Source organism: Chiloscyllium punctatum, chromosome 4, assembly GCF_047496795.1.
Source record: "Chiloscyllium punctatum isolate Juve2018m chromosome 4, sChiPun1.3, whole genome shotgun sequence".
Lineage (NCBI taxonomy): Eukaryota > Metazoa > Chordata > Chondrichthyes > Orectolobiformes > Hemiscylliidae > Chiloscyllium > Chiloscyllium punctatum.
Genome location: NC_092742.1, coordinates 55,040,859 through 55,066,949, shown reverse-complemented (window position 1 = coordinate 55,066,949; position 26,091 = coordinate 55,040,859). Strand labels below are relative to the sequence as shown.

The 26,091-nt window shown below is 41.4% G+C and overlaps 1 protein-coding gene and 1 long non-coding RNA gene across 2 annotated transcripts in view; one reads left to right on the top strand and one right to left on the bottom strand.

The window, feature by feature from the left end:
- LOC140476335 (TATA-box-binding protein) overlaps window positions 1-15,812 on the top strand; it is a 35,111-nt gene extending 19,299 nt beyond the window's left edge. Inside the window, exons 3-6 of the mRNA XM_072568779.1 lie at window positions 14-105; window positions 224-391; window positions 11,883-11,977; window positions 15,733-15,812. Of these exons, the coding sequence (XP_072424880.1) occupies window positions 14-105; window positions 224-391; window positions 11,883-11,977; window positions 15,733-15,812 (435 nt within the window). The remainder of the gene's footprint in view (window positions 1-13; window positions 106-223; window positions 392-11,882; window positions 11,978-15,732) is intronic.
- On the bottom strand, window positions 10,725-26,063 carry LOC140476336 (uncharacterized). The gene is made up of 2 exons (XR_011960449.1): window positions 25,950-26,063; window positions 10,725-11,576 (listed from the first exon to the last, which is right to left on the bottom strand). It is a non-coding gene; the product is annotated as an uncharacterized lncRNA (long non-coding RNA).
- Between the last annotated feature and the right edge of the window lie 28 nt (window positions 26,064-26,091).

Here is a 26,091-nt window from a genome sequence, read left to right as displayed (position 1 = left end):
TTGTGCTTAATAGCGGTTTGCTGCAGTGATAATGCGAATAAGAGAGCCCAGAACGACAGCATTAATCTTCAGTTCAGGCAAGATGGTTTGCACTGGAGCCAAAAGGTAATAATATCTTGTTTCTGTTTTGAAACACTGAAGTTCGACACAATTTGTGGAAGGTTACTCAGGATGCATATCCGTGATTTTAATTAACAGGCATCTCTTTTCTTCAACCTAACAGTGAAGAACAGTCTCGATTAGCAGCTAGGAAATATGCACGTGTTGTTCAGAAACTTGGATTTCCAGCGAAGTTTCTTGATTTTAAAATCCAAAACATGGTTGGAAGTTGTGATGTGAAATTTCCCATCAGATTAGAAGGGTTGGTTCTCACCCACCAACAATTCAGCAGGTACAGAATACTCCAGGACTGGCTTTCTTGTACTTCCATTTCAGGTTTAAATGGTTCAATTTCATTTAATTATTCATTATTCATTGTTGATTTCAACTATTTTTTGTTTTGAAAGATATTCTGGTTCATTTGAATCTACTGTAATGTTTTGTAGGTCTAAGTATCGAAATGGCCAGTGAATAGCAACTGTCAACAGTGGATTTTGAGGTTTGAAATTAATAGAACATGCATTTCTATTGCTCATTTTCTACAGTAAAATGCCTTAACGCTATTTGGGGTGTTGGAATGGGGGAAGAACTAGACATGGAGGGCAGATTTTGGGGTGATTGTATTTGTAATCCAAAGTAAGTGTTGAACATTGATAACAAGGCAAGACTGATTTGGAGAGAACATTCCAGTTGTAATGCAAATTTAGTTTGGAGGACGCATCGTAGCCCAGAGTGAAGCATGCAGGCATTAAGAAACCGTTATTTCTATAAATGGGCGGGCAAGTCATTAATTCATGACGAGGATTTTCATGTCTTGGAGAAATGGGAGCAATGAAGGCTGGCAAGGCTACTGGTGATAGAAGATTAGGGTTTAGTCTGAATTTAGATAATTTTATACTTTCTCAGTACAACTAAATTTCAAAGATCACCTACACACCTTTCTAAAAAAAAATCTGCACAAGTGTTTCAAATCAGTTGCATTGATCCAAGCCAAGATCATTTAAAGTATTCCCGTTAGGATTTCAGTATCAACTATTTCACTATGAAACTTTAATCCTATGAATTAAAAATCCATAATGTATCACTTGGCACTTTCTTTGCTTTTCACCTTCTTGAATGCATTTGTTATCAATATAGTTAGTTATGTCATGTTTGTTCATTTTTGAATGCAGAGGTTAAATGTTCTATCAAGGCCTCCTTTTCAGAGTGCCTTCTTTTGGAGAGGAGAACTACAGTTAGTTGGGTTTTGAACAAGTATTTTTGAGTTCTGTGCCAAATTATTTGAGCAAAAGAAAGAAATTGAGTACTTGTGACTTTGCTAATCTGCATAAAAATTGAATTTTAGATTGGCATTTGAATGCAATTTGCAATCCTATTTATGTTTCCAAGCAGCAGGTTTTTAACACCTGGATTGGTGAAAGAAATCGAAGGTTGCTTTCTGCAACCCTATGTCACACGTATAATTTTGAGCCCATTTTATGGCCTATCCTTATATGTGTGTAACTCAGAAATAAACAATATATTGCCTTTTTTTAGCTTTTTTGGGGTGAACCAGGGTTTCTGTAGTAAATGATTACTGAAGTCCTTCAGATTTTGTTTCTTTTTATTACACTTGTTATTGTTCCTACACTGTAAAGCAGAGCTCTACAATTAAAGACCATTTTCCTTTGGATCATTTCAGGTCTTTCTGTAATTACAATAAGTTGTTTAATTATAAGGCATTTCCAGCTTTTGAAATAATATAGCAATGTCTTCTTATGCTGTGATTCCACTTGATGCTAATCTTGGACATGTGAGATCCCAGCGTAAAACCTCACTCGACCATAAGTTTTTTTTTTGACTTTTGGTATTTGTTGACTCTTCTGTTCAGTCACTGAACATATTCTGAAGAGGTTTCCAAAGTTCATTACACAAGGGAAAAGACATAAACTCTTTTACAATATATTAGAGAATTTGAAATGCTCTTATAACAAATATCAGAAACAAAGATACAACCCTTTTATCCTCAATGGCAACTTGACAGACACTCTCACTTTAAAGTTTGTTGTTTAGTTGGCTTTGATGTAATTGGTTTCTGGAGCTTTCTTCTTACTGAAACTCTCTAAACAAGTATTTGGATTTTCTATATCTTCAGCCTTTGGAGATTTCTTCGAAGAGACTTTAGAGCTTTTTTTGTAGCCCGATATTTTTCAAATCTGCTTAAGTAACAGCACCTTGATCAGCCTGACCTTCTGGATGATTCTGTCTCTTTGTCACACATATATAAAACACAGCAGTTTTCTTTGTTTTTTTTAAAAACTCTTGTTTCTAATGCAATGAATAATTTAACTCCAATTATACTACAAGACAGTATCAATAAACTTAAGAATCTCTGCAAATCTGGAATAAGTGAAAGTTCACATTTAGTCCCAGAAGATTACAGGTTGCATTGTCAGTAAAAAGAGGTGACTGACGGTGAGTTTAACTTCATACAACTTGATGTTTATTCTGCCATCTTTGTGCCAATTCTTTAAATCTGTCAACATCCCTTTCTGAAGCTCCTTTGCATCTAACCTACAGCTTACTCTCCACCTGTCTTTGTATCATCAACCAACACAGAAATCATCTCTTAGTCAAGTCATTGATATGTTCCTGGAGTGCAAGTACCTGACGCCCAAGCTTTGAATCTTGCAGTAATTTGTCATTCTATAAATAATCTGCAATTTGTACTTAGTCAGCTTGTTTGTAACAGATCCTCAATCCATCTTAATATTGCCCCCAGTCCCAGGAGCCCTTTTTTTTTTATTAATAGCCTCTTTTGTACCACCTTTTATTAAATGAATTTTGAAGTTGCAAGTACATATCTACAGGGTTCCCCTTATCTATCTTGTCACTTACAAGTCCAAACTCAAATAGACTGGAAAAGTCTGTTAGAACTAACTTCCATTCTGTAGATTCGTGCCAACTTGATTTAATAACATTTTTAAAGTATCTTGCCACTGTGTTCCTAATAATAGATCTTAGCTCTGTTCTCACTACTGATCTCAGGCTGTGGCCTGAAATTCTGTTTCTGACACCTCATTTTTGAATACCAGGATTACAAATTTTACATTTCCAATCCAGAAGCATTCTAAAATCTAGGGCATTCTGAATAACCAAATTCACTGTTCACCATCTCTAGTCACCTTTTATAAAAACTTAAGATGTAAGCCATCAGCAGTTTCATAGCTATTAAGCCCATAAATTTTTCTTTCTTTTCAAACTATTCATACTATTTCTTCAAGTTTCTAATTATCACTAAACACAATTCCTCAATATTTCCAGAGAGGTTAACGTGTTTCTACCATAAAGCCAGAAATGAAATTTCATTTCTCTGCAATTTCCTTATTCCATATCTTTTCTCCTATCCTTGTCTGTTAAGTGGCCCACACTTTGACTAATCTTGGTTATTAATTTACAGCTGTTAATTCACATTGTTAGGAGCCTATTCATGACTGACTTAGCTTATGGTCTTAATGTAGAATGAAAACTTAGAGGCCCAGGTATGTAGCAATGAAACTGAGGAGTCTTTCTGCAGCAGAAAAAAAATTTGGTACTTGAGTATTGCTGAAAAGAGAGCCAACAACATTTGGAAACTTTTTGACTTGAATTCATCAGGACAAATGCAAAAAGGCCAAATTTCAAACCAGAATAATTTTGTACTATAGGAGGAAAGGGTGCAGATTTTAGAATTTTGCATTTAGAATTTTGACAATTCTGCTTAAACTTGCAATGGACAAGAAATTTGAAGATAACAAAAAAGAAAAGAGAAAATGAGAAAAATCATGCAGCATGTCACCAAAATAACACAGGTTGTATCATTGCTTGATCTCTCATAGCCAGTTGTAGGATTCTGTTTTAAGAAAAACATCTTCACAGGATTCTAAGACAGACTGAAATATTCTAATTAGTACCATGGAATTTATAGGAGAAAGTGAGGACTGCAGATGCTGGAGATCAGAGCTGAAAATGTGTTGCTGGAAAAGCGCAGCAGGTCAGGCAGCATCCAAGGGACAGGAGAATCGACGTTTCGGGCATAAACCCTTCTTCAGGAATGAGGAAAGTGTGTCCATCAGGCTAAGATAAAAGGTAGGGAGGAGGATTGGAAATGCGATAGGTGGAAGGAGGTCAAGGTGAGGGTGAAAGGCCGGAGTGGGGTGGGGGCGGAGAGGTCAGGAAGAAGATTGCAGGTTAGGAAGGCGGTGCGGAGTTCGAGGGATTTGACTGAGACAAGGTGGGGGGAGGGGGAAATGAGGAAACTGGAGAAATCTGAGTTCATCCCTTGTGGTTGGAGGGTTCCCAGGCGGAAAATGAGGTGCTCTTCCTCCAACCGTCGTGTTGCTATGGTCTGGCAATTGGAGGAGTCCAAGTACCTGCATGTCCTTGGTGGAGTGGGAGGGGGAGTTGAAGTGTTGAGCCACGGGGCGGTTGGGTTGGTTGGTCCGGGTGTCGCAGAGGTGTTCTCTGAAACGTTCCTCAAGTAGGCGGCCTGTCTCCCCAGTATAGAGGAGGCCACATCGGGTGCAGCAGATGCAATAGATGATGTTTGTGGAGGTGCAGGTGAATTTGTGGCGGATATGGAAGGATCCCTTGGGGCCTTGGAGGGAAGTAAGGGGGGAGGTGTGGGCGCAAGTTTTGCATTTCTTGCGGTTGCAGGGGAAGGTGCCGGGAGTGGAGGTTGGGTTGGTAGGGGGTGTGGACCTGACGAGGGAGTCACGGAGGGAGTGGTCTTTTCGGAACGCTGATAGGGGAGGGGAGGGAAATATGTCCCTGGTGGTGGGGTCCGTTTGGAGGTGGCGGAAATGACGGCGGATGATACGCTGGACATGGAGGTTGGTGGGGTGGTAGGTGAGGACCAGTGTGGTTCTGTCCTGGTGGCGGTTGGAGGGGCGGGGCTCAAGGGCAGAGGAGCGGGAAGTGGTAGAGATGCGGTGGAGGGCATCGTCAACCACGTCTGGGGGGAAATTGCGGTCCTTGAAGAAGGAGGCAATCTGGGTTGTACGGTTTTGGAACTGGTCCTCCTGGGAGCAGATGCGGCAGAGAGAAAGGAATTGGGAATATGGGATGGCGTTTTTACAGGGCGCAGGATGGGAGGAGGTGTAGTCTAGGTAGCTGTGGGAGTCGGTCGGTTTATAATAAATGTCCGTGTTGATTCGGTCGCCAGAGATAGAAATGGAAAGGTCTAGGAAGGGGGAGGAGTCTGAGACGGTCCAGGTGAATTTGAGGTCAGGGTGGAAGGTGTTGGTAAAGTGGATGAACTGTTCGACCTCCTCGTGGGAGCACGAGGCAGCGCTGATACAGTCATCGATGTAGCGGAGGAAAAGGTGGGTGTGGTGCCAGTGTAGCTGCGGAAGATCGACTGTTCCACATATCCTACGAAGAGGCAGGCATAGCTGGGGCCCATGCGGCTGCCCATGGCTACTCCTTTGGTTTGGAGGAAGTGGGAGGATTGGAAAGAGAAGTTGTTCAAGGTGAGGACCAGTTCAGTCAGTCGAAGGAGGGTGTCAGTGGAAGGGTACTGGTTGGTACGGCGGGAAAGGAAGAAGTGGTGGGCTTTGAGTCCTTCGTGATGGGGGAATAGAGGTGTACAGGGACTGGATGTCCATGGTGAAGATAAGGCGTTGGGGACCGGGGAAGCGAAAATCATGGAGGAGGTGAAGGATGTGGGTGGTGTCCTGAACGTAGGTGGGGAGTTCTTGGACTAAGGGGGACAGGACCGCGTCGAGGTATGCAGAGATGAGTTTGGTGTGGCAGGAGCAGGCTGAGACAATGGGTCGGCCGGGGCAGTCAGGTTTGTGGATTTTGGGCAGGAGGTAGAAACGGGCGGTGCGGGGTTGTGGGACAATGAGGTTGGAGGTGGTGGATGGGAGATCCCCTGAGGTGATGAGGTTATGGATAGTCTGGGAGATGATGGTTTGGTGGTGGGAGGTGGGGTCATGGTCAAGGGGGCAGTAGGAGGAGGTGTCCGTGAGCTGGCGTTGAGCCTCAGTGGTGTAAAAGTCGGTGCGCCAAACTACGACCGCGCCTCCCTTGTCTGCTGTTTTGATAGTGAGGTTGGGGTTGGAACGGAGGGAGTGGAGGGCTGAACGTTCCGAGAGTGAGAGGTTGGAGTAGGTGAGAGGGGTGGAGAGGTTGAGACGGTTAATGCACAAATCCACAAACCTGACTGCCCCGGCCGACCCATTGTCTCAGCCTGCTCCTGCCCCACCGAACTCATCTCTGCATACCTCGACGCGGTCCTGTCCCCCTTAGTCCAAGAACTCCCCACCCATGTTCGGGACACCACCTACTCTCCAACCACAAGGGATGAACTCCAATTTCTCCAGTTTCCTCATTTTCCCTCCCCCCTTCCTCATTTCCCCTCCCTTGTATCAGTGAAATCCCTCGAACTCCGCACCGCCTTCCTAACCTGCAATCTTCTTCCTGACCTCTCCGCCCCCACCCCATACAAGCCTATCACCCTTACCTTGATCTCCTTCCACCTCTCGCATTTCCAACACCCCACCCCCAAGCCCCTCCTCCCTACCTTTTATCTTAGCCTGCTGGACACACTTTCCTCATTCCTGAAGAAGTGCTTATGCCCGAAACGTCGATTCTCCTGCTCCTTGGATGCTGCCTGACCTGCTGCGCTTTTCCAGCAACACATTTTCAGCCATGGAATTTATAGCCAAGACAATATTTTCCTATTTCGTGTGTTCAGATAATGTGCAGATATCAAATTTCAATTCAGTCACTTATTGTTTCTCCTAACTTTTTATGTGAAATTACATCCACTTACCCATTTCTTACGGGCTTGAAATTGAGGTGATTCTGTTATGTTGGGAATACCATAACTATACATCGTGTTTTGCATATATTTGGCATTTAAGTCAACTGCACCATTTTTTTAGCTATGACATGCTACTCTCATTAGCAGTTTCAATTTTTCATTGCACAAATGCATGCTTTACTTATCAGAACCCTACAACTGGCTATGAGAGATCAGGCAATGATACAACCTGTGTTGAGAAGATGCATAATCATTTAAGAAAACCCTTTCTTTGCATTTTACATTGTTATTTCAAAATGGTGGCCATCTACACTGATGGTTCACTTTGTTCTGTATATGTCAAACTCTGTTTCAAGATTTTTTTTTTAAGGTTCAAAGGTTGACACATGTGTTGACAACTTTGACAGTGTATAACTTTTTAACATTTACTGACAGAATTTCATTCTCTATTTGCCCTTGCCTCTCTGGTCCTGCTTTACCAGATGTTGACTTGATATAAGGAAGACCATAGATGAGGCAGCTGAAGACAATTGGACTTGACATTGCTGCAGGAGTTTCTCAGGGCAATGTCCTAGTACTGAGAAAATTATGTTTCAATAACCACAACTATTTTTGTGCTAGTATGACTCCAGTTAGAGAAAAGCTCCCCATTCTGACACCACTCTTCCAGGCAGCAGATTCCAAATCCTAACAACTGAGTAAATCTGACTTTTGGCTCTCTTGACAATCTTGAAATTGTGATTCCTAGCTAATGACATACCAACCAGTAGAAAAGAATATCCTTCTTTACCCTGTGAAAATTGCTTACAATTTTGAACATGTCAATAAGATCACCACTTAAATTTCCCAGCAGCGAAGAATCAATCAATCAATTTCTCTCTAATCTTTCCTTGTATCTAAAATCTCTCATTACTGGTACCATTCTCCTTTCTGCATTCTAAGGTTCAATATCCATCCTAAATAGAGTCATAGTCATAGAGGCAAACAGTACAGAAACAGACCCTTCGGTCCAACTCATCCATGCCAACTAGATATTCTAACCTAATCTAGTCCTATTTGCCAGCACTTGGCCCATATCCCTCTTAACCCTGCCTACTCATAACCATCCAGATGCTTCTTTAAATGCTGTAATTCTATGAGTCTCCACCACTTCCTCTGGCAGCTCATTCCATCTACCTACCACCCTCTATGTGAAAAAGTTGTCCCTTAGGTCCCTTTCATATCCTTCCCCTCTCACCCTAAATTTATGCCCTCTAGTTCTGAACTCCATCACTCCTGGGAAAAATCCTTGTTTATTTATCCTATCCATGTCCCTCATGATTTTATAAACCACCCTTAAGGTCATGCCTTAGCCTACAACACTCCAGGGAAAACTTCCCCAGCCTATTCAGCCTCTCCCTGTAGCTCAGATCCTCCAACCCTGGCAACATCCTTGTAAACCTTTTCTGAACCCTTTCAAGTTTCACAACATCCTCCTAATAGGAAGGAGACTAGAATTGCACACCATATTCCAACAGTGCCTAACCAATGTCCTGAACAGCCGCAACATGACCTCCCAACTCCTGTACTCAATGCTCTGACCAATGCTCTGAAAGCGTATCAAATGCCACCTTCACTATCCTATCTTCCTGCGACTCTACTTTCAAGGATAAGGTGACTAGAACTGAACACAACAGTCCAAATGTGATCTGACCAATGATTTGTAGAGGATTAGCACCACTTTATTTCCCTTATACTTTGTGCTACTATTTATGACTCCAAGGATCCTAAATGCCTTCTCAACAACTAGTTCAACTTGTCAGGCTTCCTTCAGAGAATCCCGAGGTCCCTCTTCTCCTGTACTCCCCATTGAGCCTGTATTGTCTCTTCATGTTTCGTCTGTCAAAGTGCATTACCTCCTGTTTCTCTGCACTGAAATTTAACTGCCAGGTGTTTGCCCATTTGGCCAACTTATTATCTCTCTGAGGTTGCTCAGGGTCATCCTCAGAATTCATTATGCTTCCTAGCCTAGTATCACCTGCAAATGTAGATATTTTGGCCATTTCTAAATAGTTTACAGATTATAAAAAGCAAGGCTCCTATCACCGATCCTTGGAGAACACCACTGATCTCCTCTCCAGTCCAAGAAATGCCCAGCTATACCTAATGTCTGGTTCCTATCTCTAATCCATATGACCAAGGACCCATCAATACCAAGCAGTTCTAATTTGCTAACCAACATGCCATACTTTTTGATAGGCCAAATATACCACATACACAGCATTACGCTCATCCACTACATGTGCCACTTTGTCAATGAACTATTAAATTTACCAGACATGACATGGCCTTGAAAAAGTCTGTCCTTATTCTATCTGGGATCTTAATCTTTTGTCTTTTTTTTTGTTTTAATCCTTTTTCCAACTTAATATTGAATGCTATTGTAGTAGTATCATCATCATTTCCCAAATGCTCCACCACACCAATGTTCTCTCTTTCATGTGCCTCATTGCCTAGAACCAGATCCAACACTGCTTCCTTCTGGTAGGACCGGAAATGGACTGTTCCAGAAAGTTTTCTGAGACACATTGCAGACATTTCTCCCTTTCTGTGCCCAACTCTGCCTCCGCCGCCCCCCCCATTATACCCTAGGGCAATTGAAATAACCAACTGTCACAAATACTTGTCTTGCAGGTTTCCACAATATGCCTACAAATGCTCTCTTCTACTTCCTCCCCACTATTTGGAGCTCTAGTAGAAATACCAAACAAGATAGTCACTTCCTTCATGTGTCACACGTCCAACCATATAGATTCTCATTCAGGAACTGTATCTGTTCAAGTGCTTTGAGACTATCTTTGACCAAGATTGCTACACTATCTTTGTTAGCCATCCTATTTCTACTAAAAATAACCTCCAATGTTATGTATCCAGTCCTACTCTGCTTTGAGCCATATTCTGGTCAATGCTACTTTGCCAAATCCCCCTGTAGCAAATTCTGCTTCAGGTTGCCCAATTTTATTCACTATACTCTGTATTTTCATACATATGATTTAATGTTGCCCTTAAGTCTTGCCAATTGGGAGGCAACAATTTCTTTGTTCACTGTCAACTCTTGAGCCTAGAACCAGATCACTTCCTGTTCTCCATTGTGTATTTTTTCTCTTTTGCCCTCACTGATACTTCCATAACTGCACCAATTAGTCAACATTCACTCCTGCCTTAAGTTTAAATCCATCCCCACTACTCTATTTACTATCTCTCAACCAGAAGATTAGATCCATTTGTCTTCAGTGAAGCCCATCTCTTCTCAACACTTTGTTTAATTTAGTTTTTAAAAACAACATATTGGTTGCTGTCTGTGAAAATCCATTTGTGGCTGGATTTATCAAATTCCATGTTAATGCTAATTCTGTAGTAACAAATTAGTTTTGAGAGAGACAATGTGGGTTCAGATTTTATGCCAGATTTAAGTGCGTAACCTAAGTTGTAAAACATCTGTTCAGCTATAACAGTGTGTTACATTCAGGTGAATTTAAAATATCCCATGGCACCAATTGAAGATCAGAGATATTTTCTGTCTCAGATGAACATTGTCCCAGAACCAACACTATCAAAATAAACCATATCTCATTTGTCATGGAGAGTAAAGGAATTTTTCTGCAATTCAAAATCAAGTATTGGCTGCGAAACAAATGATACATCCCAAAGATGCTTATGGCACTATATAAATGTAAGTTTTTTTCCTGCCACATCACATGTGAATTTTTGAACCATATACTTGAGAAAAGTGAGTACCGTTGTAACAGTAAAACTTCATGCTCTAATGTTACCAAATGAGATAAGGAGTAAAAGTACACCAGTTTTGAAAATATTTTAAGTCTCCATGCAGTTGATTACAATTCTATTATTCACCTAAATATCTAACAATGTTCTTTTTCAAGTAAACACATGTTGTTATTATACTTAATATTTAATCCATTTTGGACCCTTACACACTTAATTTTTGAAGTGGCTTGGTCTGGTTAATTTCTAAATGGTTTAAAGTCCCTGAGCTTAATCAAGGTAAGAACCAACTGACAGCATATGGGTTGTGCAGCAACATAATTTTGTTGCCATTCATGCTGGCCATGACACACACTGTTACATGTAAAAATATGCATGCAGGTCAGACATATGTTTCTATAGAGCATTTTGGATTACACTTCTGCAGATGGGTATGTAAGTTTGTATTTTAAGTTAGTAGTAGCATTCTAATGTGGAGTGTTCTGGGGTCAGTCAACAGACTGTAGTCACTTGATCTAATCCACTTAGGCTACTGAATCAGTGGTTTCTGTCCATTATTATTTTGCCACATAGTGCAATGTATAAAAGATGGCCAATATCAGGACATGGATTGAATGTGACTATTGAAGTGACATTTTCTGATTGAATGCTAACTTTTTGCATGTATCTATATACACATGTACATGTTTATTGAATTGCTTGATCACAATTTTAAATCCGTATTCTCACACTGGTTTGGAAGCATTATATTGTCAGTCAAGAGTGGTATTTCAAGGCCTCCTCCAGGAGTGATTGCAAAGCAGGGCATAACAGTGACAGAAACTTATCCTTCTTCTATTTTGATGTTGACAAGTCACAGTGCTTTGGATGTTCTTCAGATCAGGATATTGCTTCAGAAACATCAGAGTTCAATGGGCATGAGCATCTGCTTGAAAACAAGGTGAAATAAAATTATTGTATTTTAGCATGGCAAATTTGAAAATACAGTAAAGTGGACTCCTGCTATTATGAAATGACTTCAGAAAAGCATTGTTTTCATTGTGTTGATAATTTTATCCAAAATTATTTGAGAATGAAGTCATTGTAGGATAATCCAGTTAGCAAGTACCAATGTAGGAATGTGCTTAACGGCTATTGTTTTGCTGCTGAATGGATCTCCACTTAGACCCAAGATGAGTGTATAAGCTCTACTTGTATTTACAATTTAATGCAACAATCTTTCATTTTCCAGCTATGAACCAGAATTGTTCCCAGGTCTCATTTACAGGATGGTCAAACCAAGAATTGTTCTGCTAATATTTGTCTCTGGCAAGGTTGTTTTGACAGGTAAAAACAAATATGTTTAATATCTGTTTTCATATTGGTCTCTTGCATTTTTGCGACTGTTGTTGATCAGCATGTAATTTGAATTTTGTTATTTATTTTAACTGTTGAAACTATATCTATTCATCAAAAATGCTTCTATTCCAAGCTCATTATGTAGTTAGGCAGTCAGTAACCACAATTAAGTACTTTTTTTTCAGGGCCGTGAACTTGTTAACAATAATCATTAAACTTTTATCTATGTATCCAATTTATTTTAAAGATTAATCAACTTTATTTTTCTAAGTTCTGCAATCAAATTACTCATTATTCCTTTCTGATGTAAACCAAGTGTTTCAGATATCAGTTTTTAGATTAGTACCTATGCAGGCAGAATGCATTGGCCTATTTTGCTATTTTCAAAATTTCATGAGGAAAAGGAAGCTAACAGACTAATTTCAGATTTTAGGAAAATGTTCACTTTGCATAATTATTCAGGAAATGTTTGCAATGACTGACTATAAAGTGCCAGTAGCAGAAATAATTTCAGTAATTGAAGCAAACACGTTCTCTCGGTTTCTCATCTCAGTAACTGGACAAAATAGTTTCCCAATCCAGATGTAAGTTTGCTCGCTGAGTTGGAGGTTTGTTTTCAGACATTTCATCACTATGAGGTAACATTATCAGTGAGCCTCCAGTGAAGCGCTGGTGATATGTCCCACTTTCTATTTTTGTTTAGTTTTCATTAGGTGGGTGATGTCATTTCCAGTTCTTTTTCTCCGGAGGACGGTAGATGAGGTCTAAATCGATGTTTAATGATAGAGTTCCAGTTGGAATGCCATGCTTCAAGAAATTCGTGTGCGTCTCTAGTTTGGCTTGTCCTAGGATAGATGTGTTGTTCCAGTCAAAGTGGTGTCCTTTATCTGTATGTAAGGATACTAGAGATAGTGGGTCATGTCTTTTTGTGGTTAGTTGATATTCATGTATCCTGGTGGCTAGCTTTCTGCCTGTTCGTCCAATGTAGTGTTTGTTACAGTTCTTGCAAGGTATTTTATAAATGACATTCGTTTTGCTTGTTGTTTATATCTGTTCTTTAAAGTTCATTAGTTGCTGTTTAAGTGTGTTGGTAGTTTTGTGGGCTACCGTGATGCCCAGAGGTCTGAGTAGTCTGGAGATCGTTTTTGAGATGCCTTTGTAGGGTAAAACGTCTAGGGTTTCAAACGCGTTGTCTGCTTGTTTTGGGTTTCATGCTGAGGAATTGGCGGACTATGTTTATTGGGTACCTGTTGTTGAATACGCTGTAAGTATTTCTCATCTGCTCTTTGTCGTTCCCTGATGCTGCAGTGTGTGGTGGCTCATTGAAATAATGCCCTAATGCAGCTTCGTTTGTGGGTGTTAGGAGTACTTCAGTATTCGGCCAATATGTGGTGTTCACCTGTCGACACAGGATTGACAATCTCCATTGAATGTTCGCTATACTGTGACATCTAGTAATGGCGGTTTGTTGCGTCGTCGTCGTTGTCGTCGTCCTCCTACTCGTCCTCCTCCTCCGGTATTATTGGTGATGTTGGAGGTTCTCTCTAATGTGTTTCATTTAGTGATGACAAAGGTGTCATCCACTTAGTGGAACCAAAGTCTGGATTGGATGGTTGGGAGAGCTGTTTTTGAGTCTCTGCACAACCTTCTGCTAGAAACCCTGATATTGGTGATCCTAAGGGTGTTCCATTGATATGTTTGTAGGTCTTGTTATTGAATATGAAGTGGGTGGTAAGGGACAGGTCCACTAGCTCGATGATGTTATCTTTGCTGATGAGATTGGCACTTCTGGCGTTTGTGTCTTTTGGTTCTTGTAGCCAGTGTTTCTTTGGCCAGGTTGATATTATTGGATGTGAACAGGGCTGTTACGTCAAAGGAGACCATTATTTCATCCTCTTCTATCACAGTGTCGTTGGTGTTGAGAAATTCTTGGGTGGAGTGAATGGAGTGGCGTGAGTGTTCTACCAAGTCTTTAGTCTTTGGTGGAGTTCCCTTGCTCATCTGAACATTGGTGTTCCAGATAGTGAGACTATGGGTCTGAGGGGGGGCTCCTGGTTTGTCTACTTTGGGTAGTCCGTAGAAGCATGGTGTTTTGGATCCATCTGGTTTCATTTTTTTTGGGAAGTCTGTCTTGTTTAATTCTCCAGATTTCTTCAGTTTTTTTTTCTCAGACTGTGATTCGATTCTCTAGTTGTGGGGTCGGGTCTATCACCACCTGTGGAAAGTATCAGTAAAAAAAAAATTACCCAAGCCTCTGTGTTGCTCTTTTGTGAGCGTTTGTCTAGTTTTTTCTGGAGGGCTATTTTCTTCAATTCCTGTGTTTGCTGCTGTTTGATGCTTATGGCTTATTGTAGTGTGTCTATTCATTCATGGTCTGTCACATTTGTGAGTAAAAGGTTTTTGGAGTGACATTTCCTGATTGTATTTATGGAGTCGGTTGTAAGCATTCTTAACCATTTCTTGAAGCATTCTGTGGCCATTTTGTTCTGCTATTCATTTGGCGAGTGGGGTGTTGAGTGGAGTTTGTATTTAAGATATTTTGGTAGTACCTGTTTCCTTAGGCGTTCATGCAGGAATACAGCTGTTTGTGGATGGCGTTGGTTTCCCATCTTCAGACCAGTTTTCGTGTGTTGTGCCCATAGGTGTTAGCAATTTTTGGAAAGATTTGTAACTCAGGTTGAGGTTCTGGATGTAGGTTTGCTGGCTGAGCTGGAAGGTTTGTTTTCAAATGTTTTGTCACCATACTGGGTAACATCATCAGTGAGCCTCTGGTGAAGCACTGGTGGCATGTCCCACTTTTTGTGTTTGGAGTTTCTTTTTGGGTGGGTGATGTCATTTCCAGGTCTCTTTCTCAGACAAACACCACATCGGATAAACAGGCAGAAAACTAGCCACCAGGATACATGAACATCAACTAACCACAAACCAACTAACCCACTATCACTAGTATCCTTAAATACAGATGAATAAGGACACCACTTTAACTGGGACAACACATCTATCCTAGGACAAGCCAAACAGAGACAAGAATTCCTTGAAGCATGGCATTCCAACCAGAACTCTATCAATAAATACATCGATTTGGACCCCATCTTCCATCCTGAGAAAAAGAACTGGAAATGACATCACCCATCCAACAAAACCTAAACACATAAATAGAAAGTGGGACATACCACCAGCGCTTCACAGGAGGCTCACTGATGATGTTACCTCATATGCTTATGAAAGGTCTGAAAACAAAACCTTCCAGCTCAGCGAGCAAATGTCCATCCAGAAAGTCAACCTGAGCTATAAATCTTTTCAAAAATCACTAATAGGTGTCATAATAACTAAGCTATATGTTATCTACAGATATTAATTTCATCAGTAAACTGCTTCAATAATTTAAATGCTATTCTGAAAATATTGATAGAACACGATCATGCTTTAATGGAAACTAGCTGATTGATTATTTTTTTTAAATTAATGTTTTTTGTTTTGTTTTGTTTGAATAAATGTACTTTCATAATTTCCCTTGTCAGATATTATTTTCCACATTTTAGCTTCAATAAATGATTATTGCTGTTAATAGCACCATCACTGCAGTGCTGCACTAAAAAAATGTGCATTCCAAAGGGCCAACTTTGTATATTAGCACAGAACTTGCTAAAAACTTGACATTTTTGTGTAATAGATTTGGTGTAATGTTTGGCACCTTGATATGTATTCAGAGCGAAGAGTTTAAAATGTTTGTTTATCTGCAGGTGCCAAAGTACGTTCAGAGATCTATGAAGCATTTGAGAACATCTATCCAATCTTGAAGGGCTTTAAGAAGGCTTCGTGACATCCATATACAAAACGATATGATGTGGATGAGGATGTATATTTTTTAAAAAATCCCTTCCCTGGGACCACACCTATTATCACAAATCACAAAATCATGAAGATTTTGATGAGGGTAGGTCTTTTTGGACTATTCTAATTCATCCAACCAGAAATGCTTGATGTTTGCTTCATCCTAAACTGTGGGACATTATCATGCTCCACAATTCCATTCCATGTGTTAATCATTTTGTTGGAAGAACTTCTTGGCGCTGGTCATACTATTACTTTTTACTAATTTGGACTTGACCCCACCTGTATTCTGGTAGTCTAATTTAACTAACTTTATTTGCAGTAAATTAATACCTTTTTAGAACAAGTGCTCAGTTGCTCTTCCTTTAATTTTTTTGGTGTGTTTTTCTCACATCTTTCTTCACCCATTTATATTTTTTGTCCTGCTCACCCTTTTTGTTTTTAACCCCGAGTTGCCTCTCCTCAGGAACCTTCTGCAAATATAATCAAACTTTCAAGTAAATTGGAAACAGTGGTGAACCCCATGTCATTGTCTAAAGCAGTATATTTGGACTAGTTGTGATTAAGCTATTTAAATATTCTTTGTAAATGGAAAGATCTAACTATGAAACTTTAAAAATATTTAGGCTGATTTTGGTATTTGGGAAAAAAAAACTTATTTCAAACAATATGTTTTGCTTTTTGTAAAATTGAGAGTTAAGGACAGAGTTGTACTATTGAAAAGAACCTGTAACTAAAGAAATTGATAAGCACTCTAAATTGTGTTCAAATTATTCTTGTACTTATCATGAAATAAATAATTTGTTATGATATTTTTCCATTCTTGGTCCAATATTGTGCCATTTGACTTGTTTGTTCAGTTGAAGAACTATCCTCATATTTCCTTGCCTGTCCCCCCAGTTTTGTTATTACAATGTCCATACAAATCCCAGTCTATCAAGCAGCTTCTATATTACAAATGCATCACATTGGTTACTGACAGAAGCACAATCCAATCTTCAGAAATAACTAGTTGAAGCATGCAAATTAGAAAAGCTTTGATTCAAACTCCACTCCCTATTCTATTAAAATGGTCACAATGCTTTTGTATTACTTGTAGCCCAATAAATGAGATAATGAGAGTCCAGAGACAGTATTTTCCGGTTAGGATGAAAGGGAAGGCTGGTAGGTGCAGAGAATGCTGGATGACTAGAGAAATTTGAGGTTTTGGTGAGGAAAAAGGAAGGAAGAATATGTTAGGTAGAGATAGGAGCAATCGAGTGAATCCTTAGAGTATAAAGGCAGTAGAAGTATACTTAAGAGGGAAATCAGGAGGGCAAAAAGGGGACATGATTTAGCTTTGGCAATAGGGTTAAGGAGGAATCCAATACATTAAGGACAAAAGGGTAACTCGGGAGCGAATAGGGCCCCTCAAATACCAGCAAGGCAACTTTTGTATGGAGCCGCAGGAGATGGGGGAGATACTAAATGAGTATTTTGCATCAGTGTTTACTGTGGAGACAGACATGGAAGATATAGAATGTGGGGAAATAGATGGTGATATCTTAAAATATCCATATTCCAGAGGAGGAAGTGTGGGATGTCTTGAAATGTATAAAGGTCGGAACGGTGGCTCAGTGGTTAGCATTGCTGCCTCACAGCTCCAGGGACCCAGGTTTGATTCCAGCCTTGGGTGACTGTCTGTGTGGAGTTTGCACGTTCTCCCTGTGTCTGTGCGGGTTTCCTTCGGGTGCTCTGGTTTTCCTCCCACGATCTAAAGATGTGCAGGTCAAGTGAATTGGCCATGCTAAATTGTCCATAGTGTTAAGTGCATTAGTGAGGGGTAGATATAGGGTAGGGGAATGGGTCTGAGTGGGCTACTCTTCGGAGGGTCGGTGTGGACTTGGTGGACTGAAGGGCCTGTTTCCATACTGCAGGGAATCTAATCTAAAGATGGATAAATCCCCAGGACCTGATCAGGTGTACCCTAGAACTCTGTGGGAAGCTCGCAAGTGATTGCTGGGTGCCTTACTGAGATACTTGTATCATCGAAAGACAGATGAGGTGCCAGAAGGCTGTAGGTTAGCTAATGTGGTACCATTATTTAAGAAAGGTGGTAAGAACAAGCCAGGGGAGCCTGGCTTCAACCGGGGAGCCTGACGTCTGTGGTGGGCAGGAGAGAATCCTGAGGGACAGGATGTACATGTATTTGGAAAGGCAAGGACATGGCTTTCTGTGGGAAATCATGTCTCATGAACCTGATTGACTTTGTTTAAAGAAGTAACAAAGAGGATTGAGGGCAGAGCGGTCGACATGATCTATATGGACTTCAGTAAAGCATTTGACAAGTTTGCCAATGGAAGACTGGTTAACAATGTTAATATATAGAACATAGAAAATTACAGTGCAGTACAGGCCCTTTGGTTCTCAATGCTGCGCATGGAGTACAGTGAGAACTAGCAGTTTGGATACAGAACTGGCTCGAAGGTTGAAGACAGAAGATAGTGGTGGAGAGTTGTTTTTCAGACTGGAGGCCTGTGACCAGTGGAGTGTCACCAGGATCGGTGTTGGATCCATTACTTTTCTTCATTTATATAAATGATTTGGACATGAGCATAAGACATAAAGGTATACATAGAACATAGAACAATACGGCACACTATGTTGTGCCGAACATTTGTCCTAGCTTAAGCACCTATCCCTGTACCTATCCAATTGCCGCTTGAAGGTCACCAATGATGCTGACTCTGCCACTCCCACAGGCAGCGCATTCCATGCCCCCACCACTCTCTGGATAAAGAACAGACCCCTGACATCCCCCTAATCCCTTCCACCCTTCACCTTAAATTTATGTCCCCTTGTAACACTCTGTTCCCGGGGAAAAAGTCTCTGACTGTCTACTCTATCTATTCCTCTGATCATCTTATAAACCTCTATCAAGTCACCCCTCATCCTTCGCCGTTCCAATGAGAAAAGGCCTTGCACTCTCAACCTATCCTCGTATGACCTATTCTCCATTCCAGGCAACATCCTGGTAAATCTTCTCTGCACCCTCTCCAAAGCTTCCACATCTTTCCTAAAATGAGGCGACCAGAACTGCACACAGTATTCCAAATGTGGCCTAACCAAGGTCCTGTACAGCTGCAACATCAGCTCACGACTCTTGAATTCAATCCCTCTGCTAATAAACGCTAATACACCATAGGCCTTCTTACAAGCTCTATCCACCTGAGTGGCAACTTTTCAAAGATCTATGAACATAGACCCCAAGATCCCTCTGCTCCTCCATCTTACTAAGAACCCTACCGTTAACCCTGTATTCCGCATTCTTATTTGTCCTTCCAAAATAGACAACCTCACACTTGACAGGGTTGAACTCCATCTGCCACTCCTCAGCCCAGCTCTGCATCATATCTAAGTCCCTTTACAGCCGACAATAGCCCTCCTCACTATCCACAACTCCACCAATCTTTGTATCGTCTGCAAATTTACTGACCCACCCTTCGATTCCCTCTTCCAAGTCAAAAATTACAAACAGCAGAGGACCCAGAACTGATCCCTGCGGAACTCCACTTGTAACTGGGCTCCAGGCTGAATATTTACCATCTACCACCACTCTCTGACTTCGACCGGTTAGCCAGTTCTCTATCCTACTGGCCAAATTTCCCACTATCCCATGCCTCCTGACTTTCCGCATATGTTTGCAGATGACACCAAAATTGGAGATGTAGTGCACAGTGAAGAAGGTTACCTCAGATTACAACGGGATCTTGATCGGATGGGCCAATGGGTTGAGGAATGGCAGATGGAGTTTAATTTAGATAAGTGCGAGATGATGCATTTTGGGAAAGCAAATCTAGCAGGATTAAGTGGATACATCCTAGGGAGTGTTGCTGAACAAAGAGACTTTGGAGTGCATGTTCATAGCTCCTTGAAAGTAGAGCCACAAGTAAATGACATAGTGAAGATGGTGTTTGGTATGCTTTCCTTTATTGGTCAGAATATTGAGTACAGGAGTTGGGAGGTCATGTTGCAGCTGAACAGGACGTTGGTTAGGCCACTTTTGGAATATTGCATGCAATTCTGGTCTCCTTCCTATTGGAAGGATGTTGTGAAACAGAAAAGACTTACAAGGATGTTGCCAGGATTGGAGGATTTGTGCTACAGGGAGAGGCTGAATAAGCTGGGGCTGTTTTCCCTAGAGCATCGAAGGCTGAGGAGTGACCTCCGAAGTTTATAAAATCATGACAGGCATGGATAGGATAAATAGACAGTCTTTTCGCTGGGATGGGGGAGTCCAAAACTCGAGGACATAGGGTTAGGTGAGAGGGGAAAGATTATAAAAGGGACCGAAGGGGCAACTTTTTCATGCAGCGGGTGGTGTCTGTATGGAATGAGCCACTAGAGGAAGTTCTGGAGGCTGGTACAATTGCATTATTTAAAAGGCATCTGGATGGGTATATGAATAGGAAGAGTTGAGGGATACAGGCCTTGCTGGCAGGTGGGACTAGATTGGGTTGGGATATCTGGTCCGCATGGACGAGTTGGACCGAAGGGTCTGTTTCTGCGCTGTACATCTCTGATGTATGAACATTTGGGTTGTGACAGAACTGGATTTGAGCTATGTTTTAACTCTGCACTATCACATGCTGATTCTCCAGGTTTTGAAACTTTGATGCTCAAAGTTGTTCAGATTTCTACGAATTGGCAACATGTACGTGAATAATGACTACTTTAACAAGGGAGCAATAGCTGCAAAATTTTCAAATGCCAACAGGAGAAAATTAGCAATGAAATAAATGCTGGAAAAACTCGGCAGATCAAGTGTCTTCTCTGGAGAGAGTTAACATTGAGTCCAATATAACCTATTTAAAATTGAAATCATAAATATCTGGTATGAAATAATCAACTGTTCACTGAACAATGTATTTGATACCTGTGTGAAATATACTTGGGATGTCGTTTACGTTTATATTTGGAAATTGTCAACCCAAGAGGACAAATGCTCACCTGAATCCAATATCCAAGGAATGATCATGAATTGATTTAAAACTTATTTCTGGGTAAGGTGACATACATTCTGGGCTTTTCCAGTTTGTGAATCTAGTATTCACTTAGTCATAGATATATAGCATAGAAACCGACCCTTGGCCCAACTCATCCATGCTAACTAGATATCCTAAATCAATCTCGTTCCATCTAGAGTCATGTTCATAGACATGAACAGCATGGAAACAAACCCTTTGGTCCAACCTGTCCATGCCGACCAGCTATCCCAACCCAATCTAGTCCCACCTGCCAGCACCTGGCCCATATCCCTCTAAACCCTTACCATTTATATGCCCATTCAGATGCCATTCAAATGTTGCAATTGTACTAGCCTCCATCACTTCCTCTGGCAGCTCATTTCATACACATACCACCCTCTGCATGAAAACTTTGCCCATTAGGTCTCCTTTATATCTTTCCTGTTTCACCCTAAACCGATGCCCTCTGGTTCTGGACTCCCCCACCCCAGAGAAGAGAATTTGTCTATTTACTCTATCCACAGCCCTCCTGATTTTGTAAACCCCTCTGCCTCCGACTCTCCAGGGAAAACAGCTCTAGCCTATTCAATCTCTCCCTATTTCTCAAGTTGTCTAACCCTTGCATCCTTAACGCTTTTCTGAACATTCACCAGCACCTAGTCCACATCTCTCTAAACTGTCCCAATTCATATACCCATTCAGATGACTTTTAAATGTTGTAATTGTACCGACCTCCTCCACTTCCTTTGGCAGCATGTTCCATACACTCACCACGTAGATGGTGCCCCTTAGTTCCCATTTTTAAATCTTTCCCCTCTCACTTTTAAACGTAGGCCCTCTTGTTTTCAACTCCCCAATGCTGGGGGGAAAATACCTTGACTATTTACCCTACCCATGCCACTCATTTTATAAACTTCTATAAAGGTCTTGCTTCAGCCTCCAATGCTCCAGGGAAAATAGCCACAGCATATTCAACCTCTCCCGATAGCTCAAACTCTCCAACCCTGGCAACATTCTTGTAAATCTTTTCTGAACCCTTTCAAGTTTCACAACATCCTTCTTATAGCAAAGATCAAAATTGCACACAGGATTCGAAAAGTGGCCTAACCAATATGATCTTCCAACTCCTATACTTAATGCACTGACCAAGAAAGGCAAGCATACAAAACGCTTTCTTCACTGGCCTGTCTACCTGTGACTCTACTTTCAAGGAACTATGAACCTGCACCCCAAAGTCTTTATTTGGCAACACTCCGCAGGTCCTTACTGTTAAATGTAGAAGTCCTGCCCTGACTTTTCCTAACAAAATGTTTATCACATTTATCTAGATTGAACACTGTCTGGCCCTCCTTGGCCTATTTGCCCATCTGATCAAAGATAAAAAATCACACAACACTAGGTTATAATCCAACAGATTTATTTGGAAGCACGAGCTTTCTGAGTGCTGCTTCTTCTTCAGGTCATTGTAGACAATTAGATTGTTGAAGACACAGAATTCATAGCAGAAGTTTACAGTGTGATGTAACTCAAATTACATATTGAAAAAGACCTGGATTGTTTGTTAAGGCTGCCCTCTTTTAGAATGACCATGTTGATTTCAGTTCTTTCTTATGTAAATCGTAAAACCCTTTTTAAAAGTTACATTCTCAAAGTGCACTTTAACAGTTAGTGTCATATCAGTCCAGATAAGATATTGAAGGTGTTAACTCCCTGTAAGGCTGTTTGTGCCACAATGGTCAGACTGATTCTAATCTAAAAAACGGATTTACAGAATCTTACATGGATTCATGCAGCTTTTGAGCAAAGTAAAATGTAATTCTGCAAGTACAAATTCACCCCACAAACTTATGTGGGTTTGTGTGAGTGTAAAGGGATTTAAGTCTGTGAGAGGGTGTATGTGGGAGTGTATGAGAGAGGGTCTGTGAGAGTCCGGCTATGTGTGTATAGTGCAATGGGGTCACCTGTAGTGTGACATGAACCCAAGGTCTCGGTTGAGGCCATCCCCATGAGTACTGAACTTGGCTATCAGCCTCCGCTCGGCCATTTTCCATTGTTGCCTATCCCAAAGTACGCCTTGGAGGATGGTCACCCGAAGGTCCGAGGTTGAATGTCCCAGACTGTTGAAATGTTCTCCAACTGGGAGGGAACACTCCTGTCTGTTGATTGTTCTGCAGTGTCCATTCATCTATTGCCTTAGCCTCCGCTTGGTCTCGCCAATGTACCATGCCTCAGGGCCTCCTTGCCTGCACCGTATGAGATAGACAACGTTGGCTGAGTTGCACGAGTACCTGCTGCGTACATGGTGGGAGGTGTCCCCACGTGTAATGGTGATATCAGTGTCGACATTCTGACACATCTTGCAGCGTCTACTGTGACGAGATCGTACGGTATTGTTATGAACAATGTTTGAGGTTTGATGGTTGAGAAGGTGAGAAGTGGAGGTGTGGGGAAGGTCTTGATGAGGTGCTCATCCTCATTGATAATGTGTTGCAGGCTGCAAAGAACGTGGCGTAGTTTTTCGGCTCCTGGGAAATACTGGACAATGGAGAGTACCCTGTCAGTTGCAACTCGTGTCTGTCTCCTGAGGAGGTCATTACGATTCCTTGCTGTGGCACGTCTGAACTGGTGGTCGACGAGTTGAGTATTGTATCTCGTTCTTATGTGGACATCCCTAAGTACTTCCAAGTGCCCGTCATGTTCTTCCTCATCTGAACAGATCCTGTGTATGCGTAGGGCTTGTCCATAGGGGATGGCTGTTTTAATGTTTCGGATGGAAGCTGGAGAAGTATAGCATCGTAAGGTTATCCGTGGATTTGCAGTAAAGTATGGTGTGTGTGTGTGTGTGTGTGTGTGTGTGTGTGTGTGTGTGTGTGTGTATATAAAGTGTAGATACATGCATCTCCATCAAGCATAGGCACCTCAGCACTACAATCTATAGCAAACACATGGATAACCTCACGATGCTACACTTCTCCAGCTTCCAGCTGAAACTTATTTACACAGCGATCCCCTATGGACAAGCCCTACGCATACACATTATCTGTTCAGATAAGGAGGAACAGGACGGGCACTTGAAAGAACTCATGGATGCCTTCATAAGAACGGAGTACGATGCTCAACTCATTGAATGCCAGTTCCGACATGCCACAGGGAGGAATTGTAATGACCTCCACAAGAGACCGACAAGCTGCAACCGACAGGGTACCCTTTGTTGTCCAGTACTTCCCAGGAGCTAAAAAACTACGCCATGTTCTTTGCAGCCTGAAACACATTATCAATGAGAATGAGCACCTCACCAAGACCTTCCCACGCCTCCACTTCTCGCCTTTAAACAACCACCAAACCTCAAACAGACCATTGTTCATAGCAAACTGCCCAGCTTTCAGGACAATACCATACAACCATGTCACGGTTGATGCTGCAAGACGTGTCAATGTCGACATAGGTACCACCATGTACGTGGCAGGTATTCATGCGACTCAGACAACGTTGACTATCTCATATGCTGCAAGCAAGGATGCCCTAAAGCATAGCATATTGACGAGACCAAGCAGAGGCTATGGCAACGGATGAATGGACACCACAGAACAATCAACAGAGGAGTGTTCCCTCCTAGTTGGAGAACACTTCAGTAGTCTGGGACATTCTACCTCTGACCTTCAGGTGACTGTCCTCCAAGGGGTACTTTGGGACAGGCAACAATGATAACTGGGTGAGCAGAGTCTGATAGCCAAGCTCGGTACCCATGGGGATGGCCTCAACTGGGACCTTGGATTCACATCACACTTCAGGTGATCCCATACATATCTACATACATATACACACATACACTTACTCACTCATTCTTACTGACTTAAACCCCTTTACAGTCACACACATACACACACAGTCTCCCAGACACACACAAACACCCCTGCAACCACACACACACCCACATGCATACATACACATATAAGTTTGTGGGTGAATTTGTACTTGCAGAATTACACTTTACTTTTCTCAAACTGCACAAATCCATGTAAGATACTGTAAATCCGTTTTTTTTTCATATTAGAATCAGTCTTGACTATTGTGGCGCAGACAGCCTTACAGGGAGTTAACATCTTCAATATCTTATCTGGGCTGACATGACACCAACTGTTAAAGTGCAATTTGAGAATGTAACCTTTTAAAAAAAGGTTTTACAATTTACATATGAAAGAACTGAAACTAACATGGTCATTCTAAAAGATGACAGCCTTATCAAACAATTTGGGTCTTTTTCAATATGTAATTAAGTTACATCACACTGTAAACTTCTGCTATAAATTCTGTATCTTCAACAATCTAATTGTCCATAATCACCTGATGCAGGAGCAGCACTCCGAAAGCTAGTGCTTCCAAATAATCTGTTTGACTATAACCTGTTGTGTGATTTTTAAACTTTGTACACCCTAGTCCAACACCGGTGTCTCCAAAGCATGACTACATCTGATTAATATCCCTTTGTACTCTCAGGTAACCTTCTTTACTGTCCGCTAGTAAGTTTGCTGACGACACCAAAATTGATAATCATACCTCCGATATTCACACCCACTTACAGAGTCAAAGACATGAACAGCATGGAAACACATCCTTCGGTCCAACTTGTGTAGGCCGACTAGATATCCCAACCCAATCTAGTCCCACCTGCCAGCACCTGGTCCATATCCCTCCAAACCCTTCCTATTCATATACCCATCCAAATGCCTTTTAATCTTTTCCCCTTTCACCCTAAACCTATGCCCTCTAGTTCTAGACTTCTTTCCCCCCCTTCCCCAAACCCAGGGAAAAGACTGTCCATTCATCCTATTCATGCCCCTCATAATTTTGTAAACCTCTATAACTTGTGTATTAAGAACAGTGCATCACCTTAAAATTTAATCTTTTGAGGTGTTAATCCCTACAGCATGTTTTGATTTTTCAAATTCAAGTTCCCTAGCGTCTAATTTTAAAATTGGCGTGTCACTGGTTTAAATCCAGTAAACTCTGAATTCCAAAAAGTTGGCAATGACCCACTGTTAATCAGCGAGTGCTGGTGATGGGGCGGCGGAAGAAAAGATAGAAATTCATATCCCATGGTGAAGAAGCATAAGCCCTACCTTTCAAATTGTCCAGTTCAGTACGTACAAGGCTGTGATGTTCCCGCTGAGCGGATGGGCGGGGCTTATCTCCCACCTGCCAATTGCCTTATCCCGGGTGGAGTCACCTGATCAACAAACGTCTCCCATAATACACCCGGGT